The sequence below is a fragment of the Falco biarmicus genome, chromosome 17, assembly GCF_023638135.1.
Source record: "Falco biarmicus isolate bFalBia1 chromosome 17, bFalBia1.pri, whole genome shotgun sequence".
In the NCBI taxonomy this organism is placed as follows: domain Eukaryota; kingdom Metazoa; phylum Chordata; class Aves; order Falconiformes; family Falconidae; genus Falco; species Falco biarmicus.
In genome coordinates, this window is record NC_079304.1 from 3,251,740 (window position 1) to 3,275,628 (window position 23,889).

Genomic DNA, 23,889 nt, shown 5'->3' on the forward strand with positions numbered 1-23,889 from the left:
CGCTGACGTCACCTGCCCGCCCCTGACGCCATTGGCGACGCCGTGACGCAGGTAGTGACGTCACGGGCAGCGTGGGCGAGGTGCGAGGGTGCGGCCTGCCCTCCCTGGTGGGGCCCGCCCGGCCCGGCCCGGCCCTCGTCTGTGTGAGGCGGCTGTGGGGAGCAGCGGAGGCCACAGGTACGGTCCTGGGAAGCCCCGGGCCGATGCCGCGGGTGGCTTCCCCCAGCTGCGGGGCTGGGGGGGTCTGCCCCGGGCTCTGCAGTGGGGAGCCCCCGAGCTGCCTGCCTGGGCCGCGTCTGCAGCGGCGAGCCCCCCCTGAGCCGCCCGTAGGGCTGTGCCTGGCCGCGTCTGCAGCGGCGAGCCCCCCCTGAGCCGCCCGTAGGGCTGTGCCTGGCCGGGGCTGCAGCGGGGAGCCCCCCCTGAGCCGCCCGTAGGGCTGTGCCTGGCCGGGGCTGCAGCGGGGAGCCCCCCCTGAGCCGCCCGTAGGGCTGTGCCTGGCCGGGGCTGCAGCGGGGAGCCCCCCCTGAGCTGCCCGTAGGGCTGTGCCTGGCCGGGGCTGCAGCGGGGAGCCCCCCCTGAGCCGCCTGTCGGGCTGTGGGCTGTGCTTGGCCTGTGCCGGTCGGGGCTGTGGCAGGGAGCCCCCCACCAAACCGCCTGCCTGGGGTCTGGGCTGAGCTTGGCCAAGCCCTGAGCCCGGCACCTCGGCGTGGCTGGGGGCTGCAGCCTCCCATGCCCCAGCCTCGCTGCCTTCTCACTCCCACTGGCCAAAATAAGAGTTTCCTTGTTGAAGTCAGTAGAATTGTAGGAAATGAAAGAGCAAAAAATGGCAGTTCAGAGTTAATTCCAAGTGTTGTACAAGCATGCATCAATGGAACCAGTTGCCTCCAGCAGCCTGTGGGTATAGCACTTGATAATACAGAAAACCAGTTAAATACAAGCAACCTCCCTGCCCATCAGGAATTTTCTACGCTAGACTGTTAATGGAAGCACAGTTCATTGGGAAGGAAGCAAAAACTGACAGTTAAATTTAAGTTAAAATACGCTAAACTTCCAAGTACTGCTTACTGACTCTTTGAGTAAACGGTTGGTCTTGATATGGTGAAAAGAGGAGCTTCTGCAATAGCGAAAATATGATTTAACCACAGATCCCTTTTCACATGGTTGTCTTTGTTTTGAAAGGCCCTAGTCATGTGCGGCAAAGCGGAGGTGTGATGCCTCATTGGGATTTGGGCAGGCGTTTGCCTCTGGAATGGAAGATCCTAGTTACTGCCATGCACTTATTCATAATGCTCTGACAGATGGGCACCGACGGGGTGTGGGTGCTGCTCAGGCTCAGCAGATCAGATCCCAAGTACTGCTCCTGAGAGCTCCTGGGGGATGGAAGACCACCTGCAGATGTGTGAGGAGGTAATGACATCGTGCGGGTCAGCGTGGTGGGCTGCAGCCACGGCAAATGACGCCCTGTGCCAGCAGGCTCAGGCTGTGTTCGTGAGGCTGGTGGTGCTGCGGAATGGAAATGGCAGTCGTAGGGCTGCTAACACTCAGTTTTTGCTTTTATGCTGATGTTTGGTGTGTCTCAATTATGAAAAAGTGAGCAAGTTAGAAGGTTAAATAACAAGTTAACTTAATTTGCCATGAGATGAGTTGGGTGCCTGCCAAAAGCATTACACTGGTAGTGGCCTGCAAAGCTGAATTCACCTTATCTGCGGGATGCATCTAACAGTAGAAAAAGTTGCACATATACTGCACCTTTCCTCCCCCTGTACTTATTCCCACGTCCTTGGAAAACAAGAGAGGATAGTTTTCTTTCTTTTTCTCTGTCCAGTCCATGTCCTCTGCACTTAAGCTAGAGGTGAAGGGACAAATTGTGTCAGCTGCACTTGGTGAAATTTAACAGAGTCTGTCCCCCGCAAGCCAAGACTATTCCTTATTTCTGACAGGCCCTAACCAGCTGTATCTTGCTATTTAAGAAGTTAGTTAGCTGAGCTGTTTCCTATGGTCACAGGAACTTCCACGGCTTGATGTGGAAGCAGCTGCTGGACTTTGTCGTCCTTTGTTGTCCTGCATATGTCTGACAGTTTTTTCTTTGAAGATGAAATATGCTAGTTTTCATTTGCGCTGTCTGTTCCATGTCCATATGACACATTTGGTAGTTGTATATATATATATATATATTTATATATATATATTTATGCAATTATATAGTATAGTGGTATAAAATCGCTGGGATATTGGAATGATCAGTGATATCTAAGGCATAGTGCAAGTGTGGAAGAGCCAGAGATCAAACTGTATCTGCTGTGCAACGAGAGGCAGCACGTTGTTCGCGCTAGAAGAGATTGAGTCAGACCTCACAGCCCTGTGTGCTCAGCTGGGTGGGAAGGCTCCCAGCGGGAGGCTGCTGTTTGCCACCTATTGGCTTTTCCTGGGACGTCCCCACGGCAGAAAATGGCTGAGATGAAGTTAGTCCTAACAGAGAAAATTACTCATCTCATTTTAGCTTGGGGTGTGATTGCTGCACGCGCAGCAAGCGCCGAGTGTGGCACTGCATCTCTTCTGCTGTCTATCAAGAGCAAATCCAAATTCCTGTTCTCTTGTTTTATCCGATTCTGTACAGATTGACCTACTCAGTCCGATTTTTTAATTATTTTTTTTTATTATTCCCAAATGAGGAAATGAAGGCACAGAGACTGCACTGAAATCACACATGGAATAGGTGGCAGACTTAGAAAGAGAGCACTGCTCTGCTTGCATCCTGTCCTGTACATGAAACTTCACAGCAAATATCTGTGGAAATCCACTCTGAAGCAGATATCCCCAGTGAGAAACAACTGCAGAGCCTCAACGTTATCTGCCTGGAGTAAGGATTTTTTTCATGGAACTGACTCATCAGCAGCAAACACTGGAAATAAATGCACCGGAAAAAGGTCCCTCCAGGAAAAAACAGGGTATAGAAAAGCAACCTATTTTTGAGACGTGACATAATACCTATTGTAGAAGCAACACAGCACAATTAACTGATGCACAGTGAAACCAGATCTAGATCAGTGGTGCAGTGTGGGTACAACAGCAGTAAAAAGTGAGCTGTCACATGGTGGAGAGCACAGGGGCATGGAAAGTGCTGACTGTCATGAGCATTCATCATTAAACAATGTTCCTGTACATCTGTTTGTGCGTCGTGGGTTTCCCAGTTTGTACGCTTGGAATTCAGCATTTCTTCCAGCCCTGTCTTGAGGTAGGCTGTGAGCCTGCAGAACCTGAGTGCTGGAGAGCAGTCATTTTATTTGCCCGCCTGTGGCAAATTGCAAGGGCAGGCTTGACCCCGGCGGGAGGCAGGATGTGCTGAGCATGAATTGCTTGTTGTCAAGGCTACAGGACAAGAGGGAAACTGCGGCCTTCCCAGTCTGCCCACAGCCCTTCAGCTGAGCCTGGAAGGGCTTTCTGCTGCCCAGGCCAGACGAGGCTTCACAGCGGTTCTGCCCGTGGGAGCTTGATTTCCTCTGGCTGAGCCAACGCCAGTGATGGTGTCACTCTCAAGATCTGAATTTTCCTTCTTCACATTGCGGTGCTTGGTCCAGCCTTTGGTAGCACCTCCCAAGTGTCTTCCAACGTGATGATGCCTCCACAAGGCATAAACTTCTGCCAACACTATATGAATTGCTTTGTGTCTGTGCTGAGGTTAAAAGTTAGCAAAATAAGGATTATTACTTCCCCATGTTTTCCAAAGCAGTATGTACTCGATTAAGTTTTGAACCAATTAGTATCTTTTTTTCCAATAAAGCCTTATCTAACACACTGTGTTTGGGCATTGCTTACCACTACATTTTTGCATGGCATATGCTGAAGCATATCCTGCATTTAAAAGTCTAGTGACTGGATTTGTCGATGGATAGAGGATTGCAGAGCTGAGATAGCTGCTTTTAGGTGGGAGTGGCCAAGCTGCCTCACTTCAGGAGTGAATTGTACTTCTTTCTGTGTTAAATCTGCGTAGAGACTTGGTGCACACTGTCTATATCATGTGTACGGCTCTTGTGTGCATTCACACACATGGCAGCTTGCATTTTTATGACCTAGAAGTCATGTGCCATAACTACTGAATCCAAATTGTAGCATTTCTTTAAAGTATTGAAAATCAGGCTCCCATAGTCCTGGAAAAAAGACCTAAGTATTGGCAGGAGATCTGAATTTTCCAGCTGAACTTCAACGTGTGCAGTTGTTTAAACCAGCCTTCCTTTAATGTATACAGCTGCGCCCAGATGGGGTTGCTTTCTTTCCAGCAGCTTCCCAAGCCGTTTATTCAAGGTTTTTTATTTTTTTCCTCTCGTTCCTTATAGTGCCTTTAGACTTACGGTAAAGAAGAGGCGGTTGTAGTTTCAGAGGTTTGCATTCCTCGCTGAGCTGTGCCTGTGTTTGCATGCAAAGCCATCGCCTCCCCTCCAACTATTTTAATCATTTCAGAAAGGGTGGGTCATCAGGCATTTGGCAGCGGGCTCCTTTTATATAGCCGAGGTGGAGTCAGCCAATGACCTGCAAGCCTGGAAAATTTTGCAGGGCAGTTTCACTGGACGGCTTTGCAGAGCTGTGCCATTTGAATTTCAGCAGACATCCACACACTGTGCTCTCCATTTCTGGCGTTTCTCCCAGCGCAGAGTTTAGCTGAGGCTCGGGTTTAGTTTTCCCTCCTCTCTCTCTCCCTGCAGTGACAGCTTCTCCCGGCTCTGCTAGCCAGGACTCCCAAGCGATCATGGAGGATACTACTTTGCAAATTATCGAGCCACCAACTGCTTCCGAGGCCTCAGAGGAGCAAGTGCCTGAAGAACCCATCAAATCAGACCAGATCAATGGTGTGATGGTGCTGACCCTTCTGGACAAGATCATTGGAGCAGTGGATCAGATTCAGCTGACCCAAACACAGCTGGAGGAGAGACAGCAAGAGATGGATAGCGCAGTGACCAGCATCCAAGGAGAGCTAACCAAGCTGACAAAGGCACACACCACCACCAGCAACACCGTGAACAAGATGCTGGAAAAAGTGCGCAAGGTGAGCGTCAATGTGAAAACCGTTCGGCAGAACCTGGAAAAGCAAGCTGGGCAGATCAAGAAGCTTGAGGCCAATGAAGCGGAGCTCCTGAAACGCAGAAACTTCAAAGTCATGATCTACCAGGTAAGGAGATTTTTTACGCTGCTTTTTGTCCTGTTGGCGAGTGTTTTGTTTGCTGAGGGTTCTGTCATGCTGCACGGTCAGTCCGTGACACTCCCAAACTCCCCTGACTGGTGGTCCCAATTAAGGCGGGTCTGAAGCAGCTCTCTCATTCATGATTTAACATTGTCTATGTGTTCGAAGACAAGGTTTGATAAGAGTTTCTACATTTAACAGGAATTTTAATGAAGATAGTGAGAATGGCCCTAAGCAGTCATTGCAATGGGCCAGAAGTATCCAAATAACCTGATTTTACTGCTTAGCTAAAAAAAAAGAGCAAGAATGCACTGTGTTCAGGAAGGGAATATTGTAAATCCGCCTGCCAATGTCTTTTCTACTGAGAGACATGTGTATCGCTACGTGGAGAGCAGTAATATTTCAGATTTGTGACATGCATCTAATAACGGCAAGAGACAGTAACCCCAGCATTGGGGTTAATCTCACTGACTAGGGCAGATAGAGACATTAGAGAAAATTCCAAACAGCTCCTTGAGCTCATTAGTGCTTGGCTCTGCCCTTGCCGTTGTGCTCGTACAGACTTTCACGTTCTTTTTTCTGCAACCTGCAAGTCTTGAATCTTACAGTTGTCTGGTTTCAGTAACAGCTTTGATTTGCTTGATGTTCAACCCCTGCACTAAGCAGTGGATTTTTCCTTTAATATTAAAGAAGGAGAAAGAGAGGAATACGTTTCTGTCAGTTTTCCTGTTTGGAGTTAGTCTTCCTTACCAGAGCAAACTCTTACAGTGGTCCATGGAAGAAAAGTGAGTGAAATAGTTAATGATTCAGTTAGAAGCCTCTGGGTTAATAATAGACAGCGTAGGGACAAATCGAGAAATGTGTAGTGCTGATCACAGGAAGAGAGAGAAGCAGAAACAAAGGGAAAATGCTTCTTACTACAGGGCTTGAAGGGAGGGCTGATCATAATAGGCTCAGGAATCTAACAAGTACGGGGGCCTGTGTAACACTCTGATTCAGAGCTTAGCCTTTCAGGCATGATAAAACTACAAATGCTTAAAATATTCCAGCCTATTCAGATCATACGGGCAGCCTAACCGGTTATATATATATATACATATATATATATATGTATTTTTTTATTATAAGCTCTTTGTGTAAAGCTTTTGCAGGAGGATAGATCTCTTAATGGAAACATAAAGTGGAACTCTTCATGTACTGCAGAAGGAACAAACGTTGCAAAAGGAGAAGAGTGAAGGCAGTTGTTTAAACATAACATTCCTTGTGGGTTATAGAAATAGGTAGAAAGTTGGCAAGCTTCTAGGTCCTTTGGAAGCATCCTGAACATTGGCAGATCGTCATTTTGTGAGCGGTTCAGTTTGGTTTGCTGTTGCTTATGAATATTGAGGAGAGTTTCTTTTGGAATTTGAAAAGCGATCCTGCTTCTAAAGGAAATCAGGGGCAATGCTTTTGCTGATGTAATGAGGACAGGGCAGCCTCTGAGCAAATCAGCAGGCAAGAGACTACAGCAGGGATTTTGTGAATCATGAAGATACCAGCAAAAAAAGAATGAATTATTTGTAATTCGGAACAATTTCCCAGCATGGAACTTAGTGTGATTTGACTGTGAGGCTGCAGAGCACAAGTGAGAAGTTCTGCAGGTTTGCTTCACGTGAAACACAGCTTTTTGCACCCTCATGGAAATCCTCACACTTCTGCGGGAAGGCTGAGTAGACCTTGCCACAGCGAGTAAGGGCCAGTTCTGGGGAGACGGAAGGTGTGGCAGCGGGCGTCCAGGCTTGTGATGGACGCTGCTAAGGCAAATGAAGGTCTCTTTTGGAGGAGAAGCTCTTGATTATCTCTTAACTTGGTGCTTAAACTGAAAAACAAAATCCATGATGGGCTTTTGATGTTTGAATACTAGAGAGAAATAGGCAATAATAATATTAATGTGCCTGAGTAACAAATGAGTTTATTGATCGTAGGTTGTGCTATTGTGGCAAAGACAGACCCATACAATGAGAATTCGGTGGCCAGGTGTGGACCACAGGGAATCCCTGGGAAGAATGGGGGATATTTTTGCAGTCCTGTGCAATACTGCTCTTTCCTGGATACAATGGAAACACAGAATTTCGGTCAACAGAGAAAGTTTCCAAATTCTATCAACCTACAGTCTTATCTCAGAGCTACATTAATTATTATTTCTCAAATAGAAAATAGAGTTGCTTAATAGTTGTATTATTCTGTAGATTGTCCTCCATAAAAATGTCATCATGTAATTTTCAGTGTACAGCAACCTGAATCATATGGCTTGGGGTAAGGAAAAATAACCTGTTGGGTATAGGAGTCTCTCTTATTTGTGGAGACCTTTTATTCTGAAGAAGTTAAACATTTTGGGTGATCTTGGAAGTTTTGCTTTTGGCTTTGCGGTTTTTTATTCTGCTTTGTTTTTTCCTGGGAGAGGCAGGACTTTTAGAGCTTGTCTCTTACTGTAATTATGGAGATATCATTCTTCAGAAATTCCTAACACAGGCTGACTGTGGGAATTGCACAGCAGAGCTGCCAAAACATCAGGATACAATTTTGTGTCCCAATGTGTTCATATGAATATTTTATCACAGTCAGTAATTCTAGGCACGTCAATGACAAGAGCGGTGCTTTGTCTGGGATTATGCAAAACAGATAATGATAACATGTTTAAATAATAAAACTCTGCAGAAAGAAGTGATATTTTTGTGTGTACATTGTAAAGGTGCTTATCAAATTGAGGATGATGTTCAGCTGCTTTACTGATATTGAACAGTGCTGTTTGTTGCAAGAAGCCTTGTTGATTCCCACTGGATTAACCTGTTTACTAATATCCTTCTGTGTTTCAGTACTAATAATCATGACATTTTTAAAAAATGTATCAAAAGTCTATAAAACCAAAACTTTATGGTGGACTCCACCTCGGGAGTGTAAATGAGAAAAATGCACTGTGGTTTCCTAACTGTGTCTATCATTAAAAAAAAATAATTGCAAGATAACTCTTCTAATTCAGTGTTTCACTTCTCAAGACCCACCACCTAGCAAAGTTTATGTTAGGTACTTTCTTGGTAATGTAATTAATTCTCTGATGGCGAGCAACATTAATTACTGCTTTTTAACTCAGAAAAAACTGCCTTTGGAAAGCTGAGATTAACTTTCCTGGGCAATTGCAATTTCAGTTGCTATGGCTAAAAATGCAAAGATTTATTAGTCTTTTGGAGAACAAGAGATAAACTCATCTTAAGAGACATAAAATATTACATAAAACCAGCGGTGGCTATTTTCAAGCAAGGTAGCTGAGCAAAACAGTAGTTATGCTCTATAGGGATTTAATATTGTGTGATTCTGCAGTATCAAGAAATAAAAGGAGGTAAAGATAAATTGGCTCTTTACTGTTAGAGATGTTTGATTATCCTCCCAGTGCTGAATGCTGAGTCTCCCGCAGTTATGGACTATTTCAGGAGTGCAAATAAGACCTTTTGGCACCTTGGGAGAAGAGGTCAAACTACGTGTGAGAGTTGTATTTTGCTAGCTGTTAGATTAGGAGGAAATGAAAATCAAATTTTATTCAAGGAAAGCTTGACCTGTCAAAGATGAGCCCAGAGCACATCTGCCTGCGTAGTTTCAGACTTTGGGGGAGAAAGCGCAGAACTGAAAATCTCTTCCACTGAGGCTGGCTGAGGGTGAGGCATTAAGCAGAATGTTTATGGGCTGGGCTGTTACTCGCAGTCACGTATGTAAACGTGCTTTCTCACAGGCTCACTCTCTCAAATATGCTTTTACCTGATTTTGCCAGGAGCTGGTCTGGTTTCTACCGAGGTAAGAGTTTTTATTTCCACTTACCAAAGGCAATTAGATTGATTCTTGAGAATAAAATCTGAAAAAAACAACCCCCCTCCACATTACCTCATCCGTCTTTTTGTTTTGAAAATCTGCCTACCAAAAGCAAAGGCGACAGACTTTTGTCAAGCTGCTGTGTAAACAGAAGTTCACGTACTCTTACCGTAAACAGCACTTGCCTTCCTAAAAAGTCTGATGTCAAATGACTGCGTGCACTTGCTAGCAGCCCATGCAAACAGAGCTCCTCAGTGCTTCCTTTGTGCTGGACTCCTGCCTTTCAGAGAAATTAGGACACCAACAAATTTGGTTAGAGTGGTTGCTAGTAAAAACAAACTGAAGTGACTTCATCCCACATCTCCTGGTTTTAGGATACAAGAAGCTGGGGCTGGTTACTATAGTTCATGATTAAAGAATGGATGTCCTATGCAAAAAGCTACTACGCTGAAACCAGGCAGCGTGCTGCATTCATCTGAAGAACGGCATGGGTCAGCACTTAACAGAAGCACGGCATTTTTCCTCTAAACATCTTTTGACAATTAAACTTATTCCTGCAAATGACAAAGGCTTGATTTTTCTTACAGCCGGACAAAATGCTTGCAGCACTCGGCATACGTATTGAGTATTGAATTTCTAAAGTGTGCTGGTCCTTTATTTTGAGGCTCATGTGGGCGCTGAGCTGGAGGGAGGTATGGCTCGTGATGCTCGGCATTGTTTGTTGGAAAGAGAGCAGCCTTTGTCGGAGGTGTATGGACATGCTGCTCCCCACGCTGCCCCACAGGTCTGGGGGCTCCTCTGGGGCTCCTCTGCTCTTCGGGTGACTCCAGAGCCTTGTGAGATGTAGAGTTTCTCTGGGAAGGGCTGGGCAGTTAAGGAGAGGCGAGGAAGAACGTGAATCTCGGCCGTACAATGTGTGGAGTAGGTAGGGCTGGCCGAGGAAATATAAATAGCGCAGCTTGGCTTTTGTGCCTTGAGTGGGCCTTATACGGATGGAAGCAACAAGATTGTTGATCGTGGGGAGGAGGGATGAATTTCAAACCCGCACATTAACGTGACAGATTTGGAGGCCAGACCTGAACTGCCTTATTTTTAGGTCTGGGTGCCCCAGAAGAGAGCGTGGAAAAGAACATGAGCTCAGGGGTCTGATGAGAAGCACAGGGCAGGCAGCACAGGGCGTACGAACCCATGTACCGCAGCCGCCGCACCCACTGCCCCTGGGCTGCAGCCTTTCTCCACCTCCTAAACAGTATGTCAGCTGCCCCGAGCTATGGTTTTGTTTCAAATTAATCATTCTGAAACAAAAAACCTTATGAGCCTAATGACGGCAAAGGGTTCATGAGAGCCCGTGGGATCTGCAAGCCCAAAGAACAGCCTGTGTGGTTACATGCCTTGGGTTCAGTGGAACTTGCCCAACTACAAGTGTTAAAGAATAAATAGAAATTCCAAATACAGTTTAAATTACAGTACTGAGGGCAGGCAGGGGCTCCGGGCACCCCCGTTACGCTTTTCCTGCAAGAGCAATTGCTCCGTGCATATAGGAGCGCTCTGTGCTTGCACTTGACTCCTCTTCCTGATCCGGAGCAGCGCCGCAGGTAGCATCTGCTTTTCCCAGTAGTTCACTGCAGAGATTGCCATTGTAGCAGCCAGTGTGTATTTTATTTCTTTTCCGATAATACTTTAAAATAAAAGGCCTGTTTTATTTTGCTGTGAATCCACTAAGCAGCTCCCTTCGTAGCCACAATGGTTCTTATCCCAGGTTCAGCAGAGAACTGGAGCAGAGAATGGGAACGGGATATTCCTTTGGTGCCGGATTGGCTTTTGCTTTATTTTATTCTGTTCTTAAATGAAATATGAAAGAGACTTAATCATGAAGCCTTTGTTAAAAACCACAAAAAATCTGAATCATACAAATTGATACTCATTAATTAAGAGTTAATATTGTTTGTCTCTGATCCTTTGTCTCTGTTGCCGGAACACATGGGTCTTAACCCAGAAGGCTGTTGTATCTTCCCTTCTGTTCTCCTGCTTTTGGTCACAGAAGCAGCAAAATTAGAGGTGAAAAAATGCCATCCCAGGGGAAGGAGAGAAATATCATTCAGCTGGGTTCGTTTGGGCTGGATTCAGCTGCATGTTTTCCCTCCACTGTAAGGGGCACCACGTTCACATCTTGGTGTGCAAAGAATCCTTCATGTTCTCTGCACATGACTGAATTATAAGAGTCTCAAGAGAATAATACGCAGGAGAGTGAACCTTAAAAAAATTTCAGGATTTTAATAGCTCTCACTTTCAAGATTTTTCTTAGTGCAGATTATTAGTCTTTCTGCCAAAAGGCAGCTCAACAGCATGGATTTTTCTGTTGCAGCCTGGAATCAACTGCATTAATATTTCATTGCTCAGGTATTATTTATAAGCAGTTAGAGCCAGGACAGTTTGCTTTGCTGCAATCCTTTCAGCGTTATAGTTACACGCCAAGCTGTGCAGCAGTAAATTGTCTCAAAGCAAAGGGCCAGAGGCTACTCAGCCAGTTGGGATAGGGTTAGATCAGACAATTAATGGCTCATGAAACTAAAACCAACGGGGATATTCCTTCTGATCACATATTCCTCTCTCAGGCCTCTCTTGTGCCTGTCAGCAGTGGATCTAAGCATCCGTCACGTCTGTGTGATGCCAGTGGGGCACTGCACACAGGGATATAATGAGGTGCAGAATCTGCCGGCCGTGCTCACTGGGCTACATGGCTGGGGTGCTCTAGTTTTCGGTAAGATTGTGGCTCCTTTTCCCATTCTTAAACTAGATGCAAGCCCTCGGCAAAACACATCGCTAACAGACAGCAGGAAAAACTCTCCAAGGCTGCACATAACCCAAGAATTCAAGAAGCCAGCCAGTGCTCAGACGATGCCTCTCAAAGACACAGTCCCATTACTCTCCAGTGTACCCTGTGTGGGAATTTGACCAGTAGATGGTAAAAGCTGCTTCGTGTTGTAGGCGCTGCAGAACACTGGAGGGGTGTGAGCATCGCGGGAGAAGCGGTACTGCCGCGTTTTGTCTCCATTTCCCCCATTTTCTGTCAATGCGAACGCTCTGTAGTTGGCTTGTGTCCCTCTGTGTCCTTCAGCATTGCTCACCAGGCAGGCGCTGAGCGAGCTGCGTGGTGGGTGACTCACTGCACGCTGTCACCCCGGCCCAGCTCCAGACAAGGCACGCAGCTTCTGCCAGGCAGGAGGAGTTAGCAACCGCGCTCGGTCTAACACAGCCGTTTTCCAGAGAATGTACTGCCTGCCCTAGGCACAAGACAGGGGGAAACTGAGGGCTGTTCCTGCATCTTCCCTGAAGATGCTTCTTGCTACGCTACCCAGAAGTGGGATGTGCTGTCTCTGTAGAGAGCTATGCAGTCTCCACTCTCTGATGTAGCAATGTGTCTGTGACCCACATAAAGCGTGGCAATAGCTCATAAGCTTTTTGCCAACGTGCTTAGCCCTCTTTTGTCCTGTTTGGGATAACGTTACGCTCTTGATTCTGCAACATCTTCTACAACTTAAAAGTACCTGAAGAACTGTGGGTCCACTGGCCATCTGCAAGAAAAAAACAAAGACGAGAAACAAAGATGCTCAATGTCAGTGAGGGAAAATCAGATATTTAGAATAAAAAGTCTCGGGACGTTCAGTCTATAGCTTTATGTGAGGATGCAAATGTCAGTGTCAGCACAGATCTATCTGCAAATCATCTGTAACGCAAACTCCATCTTTACTTTTTTGCTGTTCAGAAATGGCCCCGGAGTTATTAATCAGTCGAGACAGGTTTATCTGGGAGGAGCAGCTCTGAGAGTAAAGCCAGTTGTACAAACAGACTGATAATAAGATCAGAACTTTTTTCTGCTGTCAGAGGGGAAAAAAGAAAACAAAAAACAAAAAACCTTTTCACTCCACAATCTATTTACTTCTCTGTTTCCTACAGCCCTGCCTTTCTTCTGACTCACTGCTAGGCAAAAGCGTTTTCCCAAACACAGCCTCCTCCTCTCCCTGCACCCGTTCCTCCCTTGCTTTTCACCATCGAGTTTGAACCAGCTCCAGTGCCTGTACCATGCTGCTCTTTCTCACCAGCTAATGAAGGAGATACAGCCTTTTAGGACATAGCTTCCAGGACATAGAGTAACTAGACGCGCCTGATAGAAAAAAGTGCCAAGAAGATTGCACAATACACAAAATTGCAGAGAGTAGAAGGACTTCTGCTAATCAGGGAGATACTACTTGAGAAGAGCTAGCTTATCCCGTTAACATTTACCTAATGCCAAACCTACGTTGCTTTTCCCCTCATATTTTAGATCTTTTCCTTTTTCTCAGCAGTATTCTTTGGTGACTTCTTACTGCAGGGTTCAGTAGTCTTCTCTCCAAGGACTCAAGGCTTCTCTTTTTACAGACCTTTGGAACATAAAAGTCGAGGCCAAGCCTGATTTTGCAGAGAGCACGCTGGCTGTGCCACTGAGTATATACATCTGTAAGCTGCTGGGTATTCTCCAGCCTTGGTTTAGGGTATGGTCAATATGCTGACAAAACCAGTGGATGGAGTTCTGGAATCACACCCAGCTGTTTCGATCTCTCCAGCTTATGTGTTTGAATTAATAAACGTAGGGTTTTAAAATCGCTATCTTTGCATAATCTTATACATACAAGCAAACTCTGCTTTCAGCTACACCATAGAAATCAGAGGTGTCTCCAGAACTGCTGATCAAATCGCTCTGTGAAGAGGAGTGTGAAAAGAGAGCAGAATCTGGCCCTATGGCAGTGTTCAGTGTAAACATGCCTGAAACCATAGAAGCGATTCTGCATCTCCTAGAACCTGCTGTAAATTAGAGAAGGACGCTCTTCCTTCTAATAAATCTTTGCTGACTGTCATTTCTGTCCCATTTTGCTACCTAGCTTCTCCCTTTACTAAAACATACCCCTGTGCCTTTTCTCTCTGCCTGTTCTCACGCTAATCTGGATTACTTTGCTGGCAATGGTCCCGATCAGATTCCCAGTGGGGACAGGTAAGTGTTTCCATTGTGCTTCCTTTCCGCTGGCTATTGAAACGTAGTTTTCCTCGTCTTAGCCAAAGAAGATCCAGAGTGTGCGCTTTGAGTCTTCGCCAGGGACTACCCTCTGAGCTGTCTCCAGGATCGGTTTCCCTCTGCCCATGCTGCGGAAAGTGCCATGGCCCAAATCAGCAGAAGACATGCAAGGAGGCAGCAGTTTAGGGCCTCAGAAGGAGTACCCCCCGAAGATTGCTTTGAACCTCTTCTTGAAACTCTGAAAGCTGCTGATTCCAGAGCCTTTGCCTCTCTGCCTGCTTGTGGCTGCTGCAAGTTGGCAGAAATGCCTCCACTTGTTGATTAACGTGCTTGCTGCTTGCTGCCCTAGTTATAACGGGTGGTGAGGAGCTGTGATTTTCTCCCAGGCGTTACAGGACTTGTTGTGCTACTACCTCTGCGATCTGGGAGGGAGGAATTGCTGTGTGGCTTGCATGAAGGGCTAGTAGCCAGGAGCAGTTGGCTCCGCTGGTGTCTGCTGTGACTGGGCAAATCCCACCTGTTTTCTGAGTTTCTCCCTCTGAAATACAGACCTGGTAATACCTACCTCCTCAGGCTTCTTGTAAGGTTTGGTTTGGTTTGGAAGTGTTTGTGGAATGGTTTGAAGTTGTTTTAAATAGATAAAAGACAGGCAGAGAGCACAAACTGTGTGACTTAAAACTACGGTTGTCCGAGATAGGCACTGCAGCATCCATTTCTTCTCCGTGGCAGCCCCCCCGGCGCTGTTACACACGCTGGAGCTGGTGATGACTTTAGCTGCTGTTTATCTAACGCTTATCTCATACCGAAAGGGCAGCTGGTAACAGCACAGTGCCCTGTTAGCCTTCCTCTTATTGTGTGGCTGCTGGAGACAATACCCCAAGCTGCAGTTGCCTGCCCTTTGGGTGGTCACCCGGTGGGGTGAGGAGCACGGTCTGGAGGGAACGGCCACGTTGGTCGGTGGACAGGACAGACCCGGGAGCCAGGCGAAGGTGACCTCAGCCCAGGAATCAGGGTCTCTGGGGGAAGCTGCCAGGGAAAACTTCTTTTCAGGGAGAGTGACCAGATTTTTTAAAAAAGCAGGTTTTTGCAGGATAGCAAGAGAGTCTGACAACAATTACCATCTCCACAGGGAAAGTCTGTTCCAACAAGAACACCGGAGAAGAAAGCACAGCCCTCCTCTTTTCTGCACAGGGCATCTTTACATCCCTGAGCTTTGCTAGGCTGCGGGTGCTTACCAGGTGTGTTGCTCTTACTCAGGAATAACTGAATCCTCCTTCCCGTGATGGAAGGTCAGCACAGAAAAGCACCCTCTAAAGACTGGCAGAGCCAAACAGTTAGCATGGCAACGGGAGAGCAGAACGTTTTCTTCTCTGGCAGGGCTCGACCTGACCTGCAAGGCTGATTTCTGTCCAGAAGCTTTTAATCCTCCCTCAGGGCTGGTGTGGCACAGGGGGTGCAGCAGGCGCTGGTTCACCCAGCAGCAGCAGGGCTCAGCCTTTTGTGGTTCTAGCAGAGCCGGGGGATGTGAGCTGGTCATGTTCTGCATGTTACGGCTGCATGTCAACCCAACTCAACTGTTTGTGCTCTTGCAATTTTGTCAAAATAACGGAACAAAATTAATTGCAGATGTGATTAGCATGCCGCATGTGAAAAATCTTCCATTAAATCTTCAAACTGGAGATCGGAGTGGCTGGGAGTTCTGGGACTCTTTTATTTTTTACACGCTGACAATAAGAGCCCCTTCAAGAGCAATCCTGGTGCCCTTCTCGCGTTTTGAGAACGCTCACCAGATTTGCTGGGGCTTCTGCAGTGCTTGAAGAGCTCTGCTGGGCTGGGAATGCAGCTCAGCTTTGTGTCTCATTGGCCTTTTATATGACGGGGGAAGTGTTTACATGTGTTGTAGCAACCAGGCGCTGTGTACATGGCCGTATGGGGCTGCCTGGGTGACTCACTGCAAGGGAACTCGGGCTTGAAAACAATGTCAGATAAAAAGCCCACTTGGTGGAGGAGGGCAGAGGCTGGGCCGCCCTGTAGATCTCGAAGCCCTGAATTGTTTGGGGCAGGAGGAATAAAGAGCAGCCCAGCACCCTGTCAGCAGGCAGCCAGCTGCCTTCGACGCTGGGTACGGGCACCGGGGACGCTCCGGGTGCCCGCAGAGTCAGCAGACGGACGTGCTGCCAGTCCCGTCGGCTCTGCCAGCGGGAGGGAGCTTCCCAAAGTGAACCGCTTCTCTGCGCCGAAGGGACATGTCGGATTGTGAAATGGACTGGGGGGTGGCACTCTGTGAATGGGCAAAAGAAAGGTAGAACTTGAATCAGAGCTGAACCTTTATGTGAAGCGCATCGGATGGCAGCGAGCTCGGTCCCAGCACACGTACAAGCACGCTGCCTGTCCTGCCGGGCATAGCTCTGCTCTGTGCGCAGAGCAGGGCAAGATTTTTCTTCCGCTGGTATAAAAATCTTCTGAGAGGTCTTGTTTACCCACTGTCTTTGTGCCAGCTGGATTCAGGCTGTCTTAGAGAACAGAACTGGTTTACATCTGCTGACTGGGAGCCAGGTTTGAACACCCCAACAGGCAGGGATGCCAAGACCCAGGATTTTGGACTCACCCACTTCAAGGGTCAGTGTTTTCTCAGTAAAAATAGAGTAGATGGAATGCCTGGTGATAAAAATGTGGCTCATCTGGATGAGTCATGAGTGAAATAAAGTGCACAGACCATAGGGCCTTGCCCGGAGTGGGGATTTGTGTGGCAGCCACCCATAGACCCAGGACAGTTCTTGATTGTTCCAGCGAGGTCCCATTGTCCTCCACCACGGGCAGACGCGGCTGTGTCTGCAGGCACGTTCTGCCCACGCCGGGCAGCTGCCCTCCCCCCCAGGGGAAACACCTCCCAAGCAGGGAGGAGGAGACCCTTGGTGGCATTTGGGCAGTGCCTGGGTGCAGGTGGGGAGCGACACACGAAGGATGCTCAGCAGCAACATATTCAGCCTCGTTAAGACACGCCAGAGCTGTCGGTTCTTCTTGCACCAGCTGTACTGTGCACAAGCCAGAGCCTGCTAAACCAGCAGGAATGCTCCTTGGATGCAGGTGGGCTTGGAGGCAGGAAAGTAACCCACGGCAAGCAGTGCTGAAAATCCACCAGCTGTCCTCCAGCTGGTGATCTACTGCTCAGATAAGCAATCAGCTTGAAGAAGAGTCAGGGGGAAAAAATGCAGGAATTATCCCAGGAATAGGAAAGAGAGACGCACTCTCCGGCGGCCCTCAGCCAGCCCTAGGGTGGCATGCCACCCTGTCACCCTGGCCCGGTGGGAAAGGGGCCGGGTGAAGGCTGCAGAGTGTTTCCTGAGCACAGCTGGAAAAAAGCTGTTGGAAACCGTCTTGGGGGGGGGGGTGGTGGGGAGGTTGGGACTGGAGGCGTCCTTACTTATGGGAATAGCTGTGCTCCCTCTTTGCCTGTGTGCCTGAGCAGTGAAGGTGCCTCCTGAAAGAGGCATCAGCAGGGTCTCAAGCCCAGGAGCACTTGGTGTGGGCGGTGTGTGGGACAGCAGAGGTGTGGGTCTGCACGTGAGTGCAGTCTATGGGAGCTGGGATCAAACAGGGGGGCAGCTGCCCTTCCCGGGGGTGCAGTGACAGGGATTAGAGAGAGCCACACTGTCACCCTAACAGGGGTTGCTCCAGCTGTCCCGTGGTACCGGGAGCTGCTGCTGGCCACGTCTTCAAGGTTGTGAGGAAACCGTTGCAGGATGCTGCCAAGGTTGGATGGGTGTGCTGCTGGTGCAGCCCGCTTAGCCGCATCAAAAAATTCAGTCAGAAGGTGGATTTGCTGGTGTAACATGAGGAAAGGCAATTATTTATGTGGCAGACGTGGAGTTTTTGAGGTGGTGTTTCTTTCGGCAGACACATGTTCTGGAGCTAACAAGGGACTGATAAGTATCTGAGTTTGCAGGATATGGCCTGTTTCCAGTGACAGTCGTGCCAGGCGAGAGGGGGATGCCTTTGTTCTGGCTCATTGTGTTGACTCAGAGGGAAGGAAGTGGCCGGAGTTCCTGATGTTCTCGGGTGGTGGGGCAGGGTCCCCGGGAGTCCCTGGGATTGCTCCAGCAGGTGTTGTTGTGCAGAACAGGATAACAGGATCCTCGCCTTCCCAGTGACGTGGATTTGTTTTGGACTGACCTGACCCTCTGGAGAGCATGTGTATTGTTTTCTCCTGAAGTGGCTAATCAAATGAAGAAAACATGTTGGCCGCTTCGCCTTAATCTCCAGAAGGTATCTGGGACCTGGGCTGCGATGTGGAGGGTGAAGAGCTTTGCCCAGCGCAGCTCTCTGAATAAAACCCAGAACGAGCCCCCTGCTCTGGCAGACTCTGTGTTTTGACCATGGACACTGCAGCCCACATCACCCTCACTGAGCCCAGTGCTCCACAGAGCTGCTTTTTCACTGTTCACAAAGTTTTCCGCAGAACCCCTCATGTCTCCAGAAGTTCCGCTTGCCCAAGGATCAGCCCTGCCCTGTGCTTGGCGAAGAATGAGAATGCAGCTAAAAGCATCTGAATTTCACCCAAGCGAGGCCGTACTGGTGTCATGTGTTGAATAAGGTTATGTCAGATCTCAGGTGGTGTTGAGGGAAGGAAGAGCTGGGGATGGCGCAGCTGGCCGAGCTGAGCACCCCGTGTTTGCAGAGGGGGTGTCCTGTCCTGCCTCCGTCCGGGCACTGAGGCCGGAGCAGCAGCGTGGCAGGGACCTCGGTCAGCCGGAGCAGCAGTGCATGGGTGCGGTGGTGGGAGAGCGCTCAGGACGTGGGCATGCAAACACACCGTCCCTTCCAGCACCGTGCAGAGAAACCTGTGCAGAAGTGTGCCTGGAGTCACCGTGGCTCTTCGGGGCTGGGCCTCAGCGGCTGTTTTGGTGGTGTGACCATCATGAATGTCCTGGCTCTTGACACCTGTGTAGCTTGTTAGCTCGTGGCTACGTTGGTGCAGTGGCTAGTGCTGTGCAAATGTGGCATGCAGAGCGTGCAGCCTTGCACAGGGGACACCATGGCAAATTCACCTTCCTGGGACACAGGGCAGTTCCGCTCCTGGCATCCCCAAGCCGGGGGACGGCGTGTCGCTGCCGATGTTTGCCACGCACTTCAAGCCTTTTGGGTACCCCGGGGTCTGTCCCTTGATTTCACTGGGCCCTGCTGCTGCCTGTGTTGGACTGGGATCCCCCAGCCTTGCTCTGTTCAGCTCCTGTCTGCCCTGGGGCTGGGAATGGTGCCCAGCTGTCCTGCTGCCCCGACTTTTCTCCAAACCTCAGCCCAGCAGCTCTGCTCTCTGCGTGCCTGTTCCACACGCTGCCTTGTGGCTGCTGCTGGCTTGCTGACAGCGCTTGTGTCGGCAGCTCCGTGCCTCTCCCGCCCAGCTCCATAGATTAAAACCACGCGGGCAATAAATTTCTGAGCCGTGGGCTGCAGCCCCGCAGCTGTGATGCTTTGCACATTGACGGGCTATTTCCAGCCTGTCCTCGGAACAGAGAGGTGATTCATTGCAGCAGGGACGCATGCTATGTGCTGCTCAGATGAAAACCAATCCCACTCCAGACCTGTGCCCCTCTCCTGGGTGCATGCTTGTCCTCTGCCACTGGGATCAGAAACTTGGCTGACCCGGGAGACTGGAGAAGCTGAATGAATTCGCCCCCAGTCCCGAGCAGATACAGTGGAACCTTGCAGACCTGGCTGTGTGAGTCGGGGCTGCCGGCTCCACCGGCTCCAGATACCAGCTCAGACAAATTGCCTAACTTATTCCCCAGTGGAGAAATGGGAAAAAAAGGGCAGCCTGCTGCATCCCAAGGGATGTTTCAGCTGCACATCTGGATCCTGCAGGCCTTGGGAAAGTCTGAGTGCAGGCCAGGGCTGGCCAGTGCACACCAGGCAGCGTGGCCGGACTCCCAGTTCCAGACTGTGCTGCCATCTGCAGCCCAGCACCACGCCGTGCCCGGGGCCGCTGCTGGCCGGACCCTGGCCAGGCCACTGACCGGGGAGCGGCCAGCGGTCTTACCAAGAGAAGACCACGCACGGGAAGGAAGCTGAAGCATCGTGGGCTTGGGGCGGGGGGGGGGGGGGCGGCACCCTTGGCAGATGCTGGGGAGCAAAGGGGCACCACATCGCTCCAGGGGGTCCCCTGCACCCCTCCACTGCAGGATGCGGGTGGGGGCTTTCCTGGGGCCAGGAGCGGGGAGCGTGTGATGGCCAAGTCCTGGCATGAAGATGAAACTGGAGGGGATGGAACTGTGACAGAGGCACAGGAGGAAGGGGAAAGTCTCCGGTTTGAGTGCTGGCCTGCCTCTTCCTGCACTGCTGGAGTCATGGGTGGGTTTGGAACCAGCCCCGGGGCCAGCAGAACTGGTATACCTGAGGTTAAATACAGCAGAGCCCTAAGCGGCTGTAAGTAGAGCAGATCCTCGTGACAGTAATTTATCAAGTGCATTAAGGGAGGCTGAACCCAGGCCTGACTTCGCCTGGGTCTGTGTTGCTCTGAATTGTGGCTGTGCTTCTGCCTTGTGCGCTGCTCTCCAGCTGGCTCCCGAGGCTGGAGAGGCTGGGGAGGTGTGTGTCTCACTGGCTCCGCTCTGTGTCTTGCAGGATGAAGTGAAGCTCCCATCTAAACTGAGCATCAGCAAGTCTCTAAAGGAGGGTGAAAAGCTGGAGAAGGAAGGCGAGGGTGAGGAGGTGCCCGTGGGTGAGGACCATGCAGAGGAGGACCATGTGCAACTTTCCTCAGATGAAGAGGTGGAGATTGAAGAGATTATTGAAGAGTCACGGGCAGAGCGTATCAAAAGGAGCGGCATGAAAAGAGTGGATGACTTTAAGAAGGCATTCTCAAAGGAGAAGATGGAGAAGACTAAGCTAAAGACCAAGGAAAACCTGGAGAAGACCCGCCACAACTTGGAGAAGACCCGCCACAACCTGGAGAAGCGGATGAACAAACTAGGCACCAAGATTGTGACTAACGAAAGGAGAGAGAAGATGAAGACCTCTCGGGACAAGCTGAGGAAGTCTTTCACCCCTGACCCACACCATCTATGCCAGGTCCAAGACAGCCGTCTACAAAGTGCCACCCTTCACTTTCCATGTCAAGAAAATAAGAGAGGGTGAGGTGGAAGTGAAAGCCACGGAGCTGGTGGAGGTTGGTGGAGAGGAGGGAGAAAACTCGGATCTGATGCGTGGGGAGAGCCCCGAGATGCACACACTGCTGGAGATAACGGAGGAGTCCGACGCGGTACTGGTGGACAAGAGTGACAGCGAGTAGGACAGGCTGCAGCGCGGAAGGGTTGTGGACGACGGCTGAACACGTTATCATTCACATTTCGAGATCTCTCTCTGCCCTGGTGCCCCAGGGAAAGTGTACACGATGCATCTTTACTACCCTGCAGAGCCGACGCCAATCCCCTGCCTGCTTGGACAAGGTGTATTTTATATTTTAGTTTTAGCACACAGAAACATTAGGAACACGGGATTGTTTTTCTTACACTGTTAAATCACCCTTGGAGACCATTCCTGCCGCAGGCTGCGTGAGAGCCTTCTAGCACGATGGGCTTTGAGTGACGGGGACCCAGCCCAGCTGGAGAGTGCTAAAACCAAGATAACGGCTGTACACCTGGAAAGCTCAAGTGTCCTCCATAAGCAAAGACCTGGTGTCAAGAAAGCCTCCTGCCAAGCAGCCCACCGGCCCCCGCCACCCCGGCTCCCTGTGCCAGGCTGCGCGGCTGTCCCCGCAGGCAGGAAGACCCCCAGACCCCAAGCTGGCCACCCCGTTCGGGGGAGCAGAGGAACTGTGATGCACCCAGCGTGCGGAAGAGCTGAGCAAGTCCCGTTGATGGACAGAGTAGAGGTGAAGTGGAGCCAGCTGCATGGCAGGCAGGCAGCTCTGCTCCTCTCTGCCCTTCTGAGGACCGGGTTATGTGGCGGTGCCTAGGACGGCTTCACCACAAAGCCACCCTGCAGCTGGGACTGCCGTGGGTGCCCGCATGGCATCACCCAGCCGGGGCCCGCTGCTGCTCCCGGCCACGGTAGGAGCAGAGTGAGCTGTGCGCTCCCCTGCCCGCGTTACAGATCTGGCTGACAGTGGCCCAGTGGCCACGGGCAAGTCCTCGCTGGGGCAGGGAGCACCGCAGTGGTGGGGTGCTGGGTCTGGTCCCTTCACACCCGCAGGGATGGCGGCAGCTGGCGGCAAGGCGCATGCTCCTGCCTGGAGAGAGGGGACACACAGGCAGCGGTGCCGGAGCAACCACCACCGGCTGCAACTTGTTTCCAGAGGGATATGGGATGCACTGATGCCATGTGAGGCTCTTGACTGTCAGAGAAGCGACCTTGACACTGGTCTAGCAGCAGACCTTGAGTATTTCTGAGCATCTGCTTCCTCCAGGGGCCCTGGCATGGCTCAGGCTCGTGCCCACACCCTGTGCTTTCCTCCCCGTTTCCCACTTACTTCCTGCAGCTTCACCGTCCCCTGCAGCAAGGCAGTGTAGGGCAGCGCCCCCCAGACCCCCCAGCTTGAGGGCACTGCCCCGGCTCAGCCCGGAGCTGCCACGCTCCAGCTCTCATGTAGGCAGGCTCACAGCAGCAGGACCCGGCCCTGCAGGAGCAGGCAGCGCGGCAGGAGGCTGCGGTGCCTGGCACCTTCACCTGGGGAGCTGTGGGTGCTCCTGGGGAGGCTGATCCCAGCAGGCAGCCGAGACAGGGACCTGGTCCTGCTCATCCCCGGCTGCTTGCTGGGCTCAGCCCTTGCCCACGAGCGCAGTTGCTTTCCTCCCCAGCCTGCTCCCCCAGCCAGCAGGGAGGGCTGCTGCTGCTGACATAACCAAATATATAAACTTGCTTTTCCTCTAAGAATTATTTTCCTTCTTATTGTCTAGTGCCTCCAGCCTGCCCCCGGCCCCAGGGTCCCGTCTCAGGGCCTGGGAGATGCAGCCGCCATCCCCGGAGAAGCTGCCTCCCTGCTCGGGGACACCGGGTGCTGGCCCTGGGCTGCCCACAGGCGCTGCCAGGCCTCCTGCCCATGGGGCAGGCGGGGCGGTGGCTCCCAGCCCGGCCTGGGCCCCCAGCCCATGGGTCGCGTCCCCCCGCAGAGCCTCTGGCGGGCCCACAGGTGGTTTGCACGGAGGTGTATCATCCCACAGTGCTGGGGGCCGGGGCAGTGGGAGCCTGGACGAGCCCCCGGCCGTTCCCGCGGCTGCATCCCGGCGAGCAGCGCAACTAATAAAGTCTCTTTTCTAAACCACCGGCGTGAGCCTGTTCATGGCGCCGGCTGGGCCGTGGGGCGCCCAGGGTGCAGGGAGACGCCCCACACGGGGCCGTGCCCCGCTGCCCCGCGTGGGGCCCATGTCCCTTGCCCCATGTAGGTTGGCTGCTGGCCCTACTGCTCCATGTGGGGCCAGTGGCTGCTGCCCCACACCGGACCAGGGCCCAGTGCCCAGTGCCCCACATGGGGCTACTACTGGCCGCAGTGCCCCGCGTGGACCAATGTCCCCTGTCACATGCATGGCTGATGCCTGTTGCCCCATGCAGGGCTGGGCCCCACTGCCCCACATGAGGCCACTACCAGCCCCACTGCCCCACACAGGACCGGTGTCTCATGCCCCGTGCAGGGTGGCTGCTGGCCCCAGTGCCCCACGCGTGGCTGATGCTCATCACCCCACGTAGAACTGGGGCCCACTGCCCACATGTGGCTGATGCCCATCGCCCCACACGGACCGAGGCCCGCTGCCCCACACGTGGCTGACCTGTCGCCCTACATGGGGACCAGGTCCCAGTGGCCCACGTGTGGCTGATGCCCATTGCCCCA

The 23,889-nt window shown here is 51.0% G+C and overlaps 1 protein-coding gene across 1 annotated transcript; it reads left to right on the forward strand.

The window, feature by feature from the left end:
• The first annotated feature begins 215 nt into the window (after nt 1-215).
• CAVIN1 (caveolae associated protein 1) lies at nt 216-23,325 on the forward strand. Its single transcript, XM_056362120.1, is given in 5 exon segments — nt 216-1,407; nt 2,618-2,948; nt 4,701-5,164; nt 20,688-21,116; nt 21,118-23,325. Coding segments are annotated over 4 exon segments (1,203 nt in total). The 5' UTR covers nt 216-1,407; nt 2,618-2,875; the 3' UTR covers nt 21,355-23,325.
• The last annotated feature ends 564 nt before the right edge of the window (nt 23,326-23,889 follow it).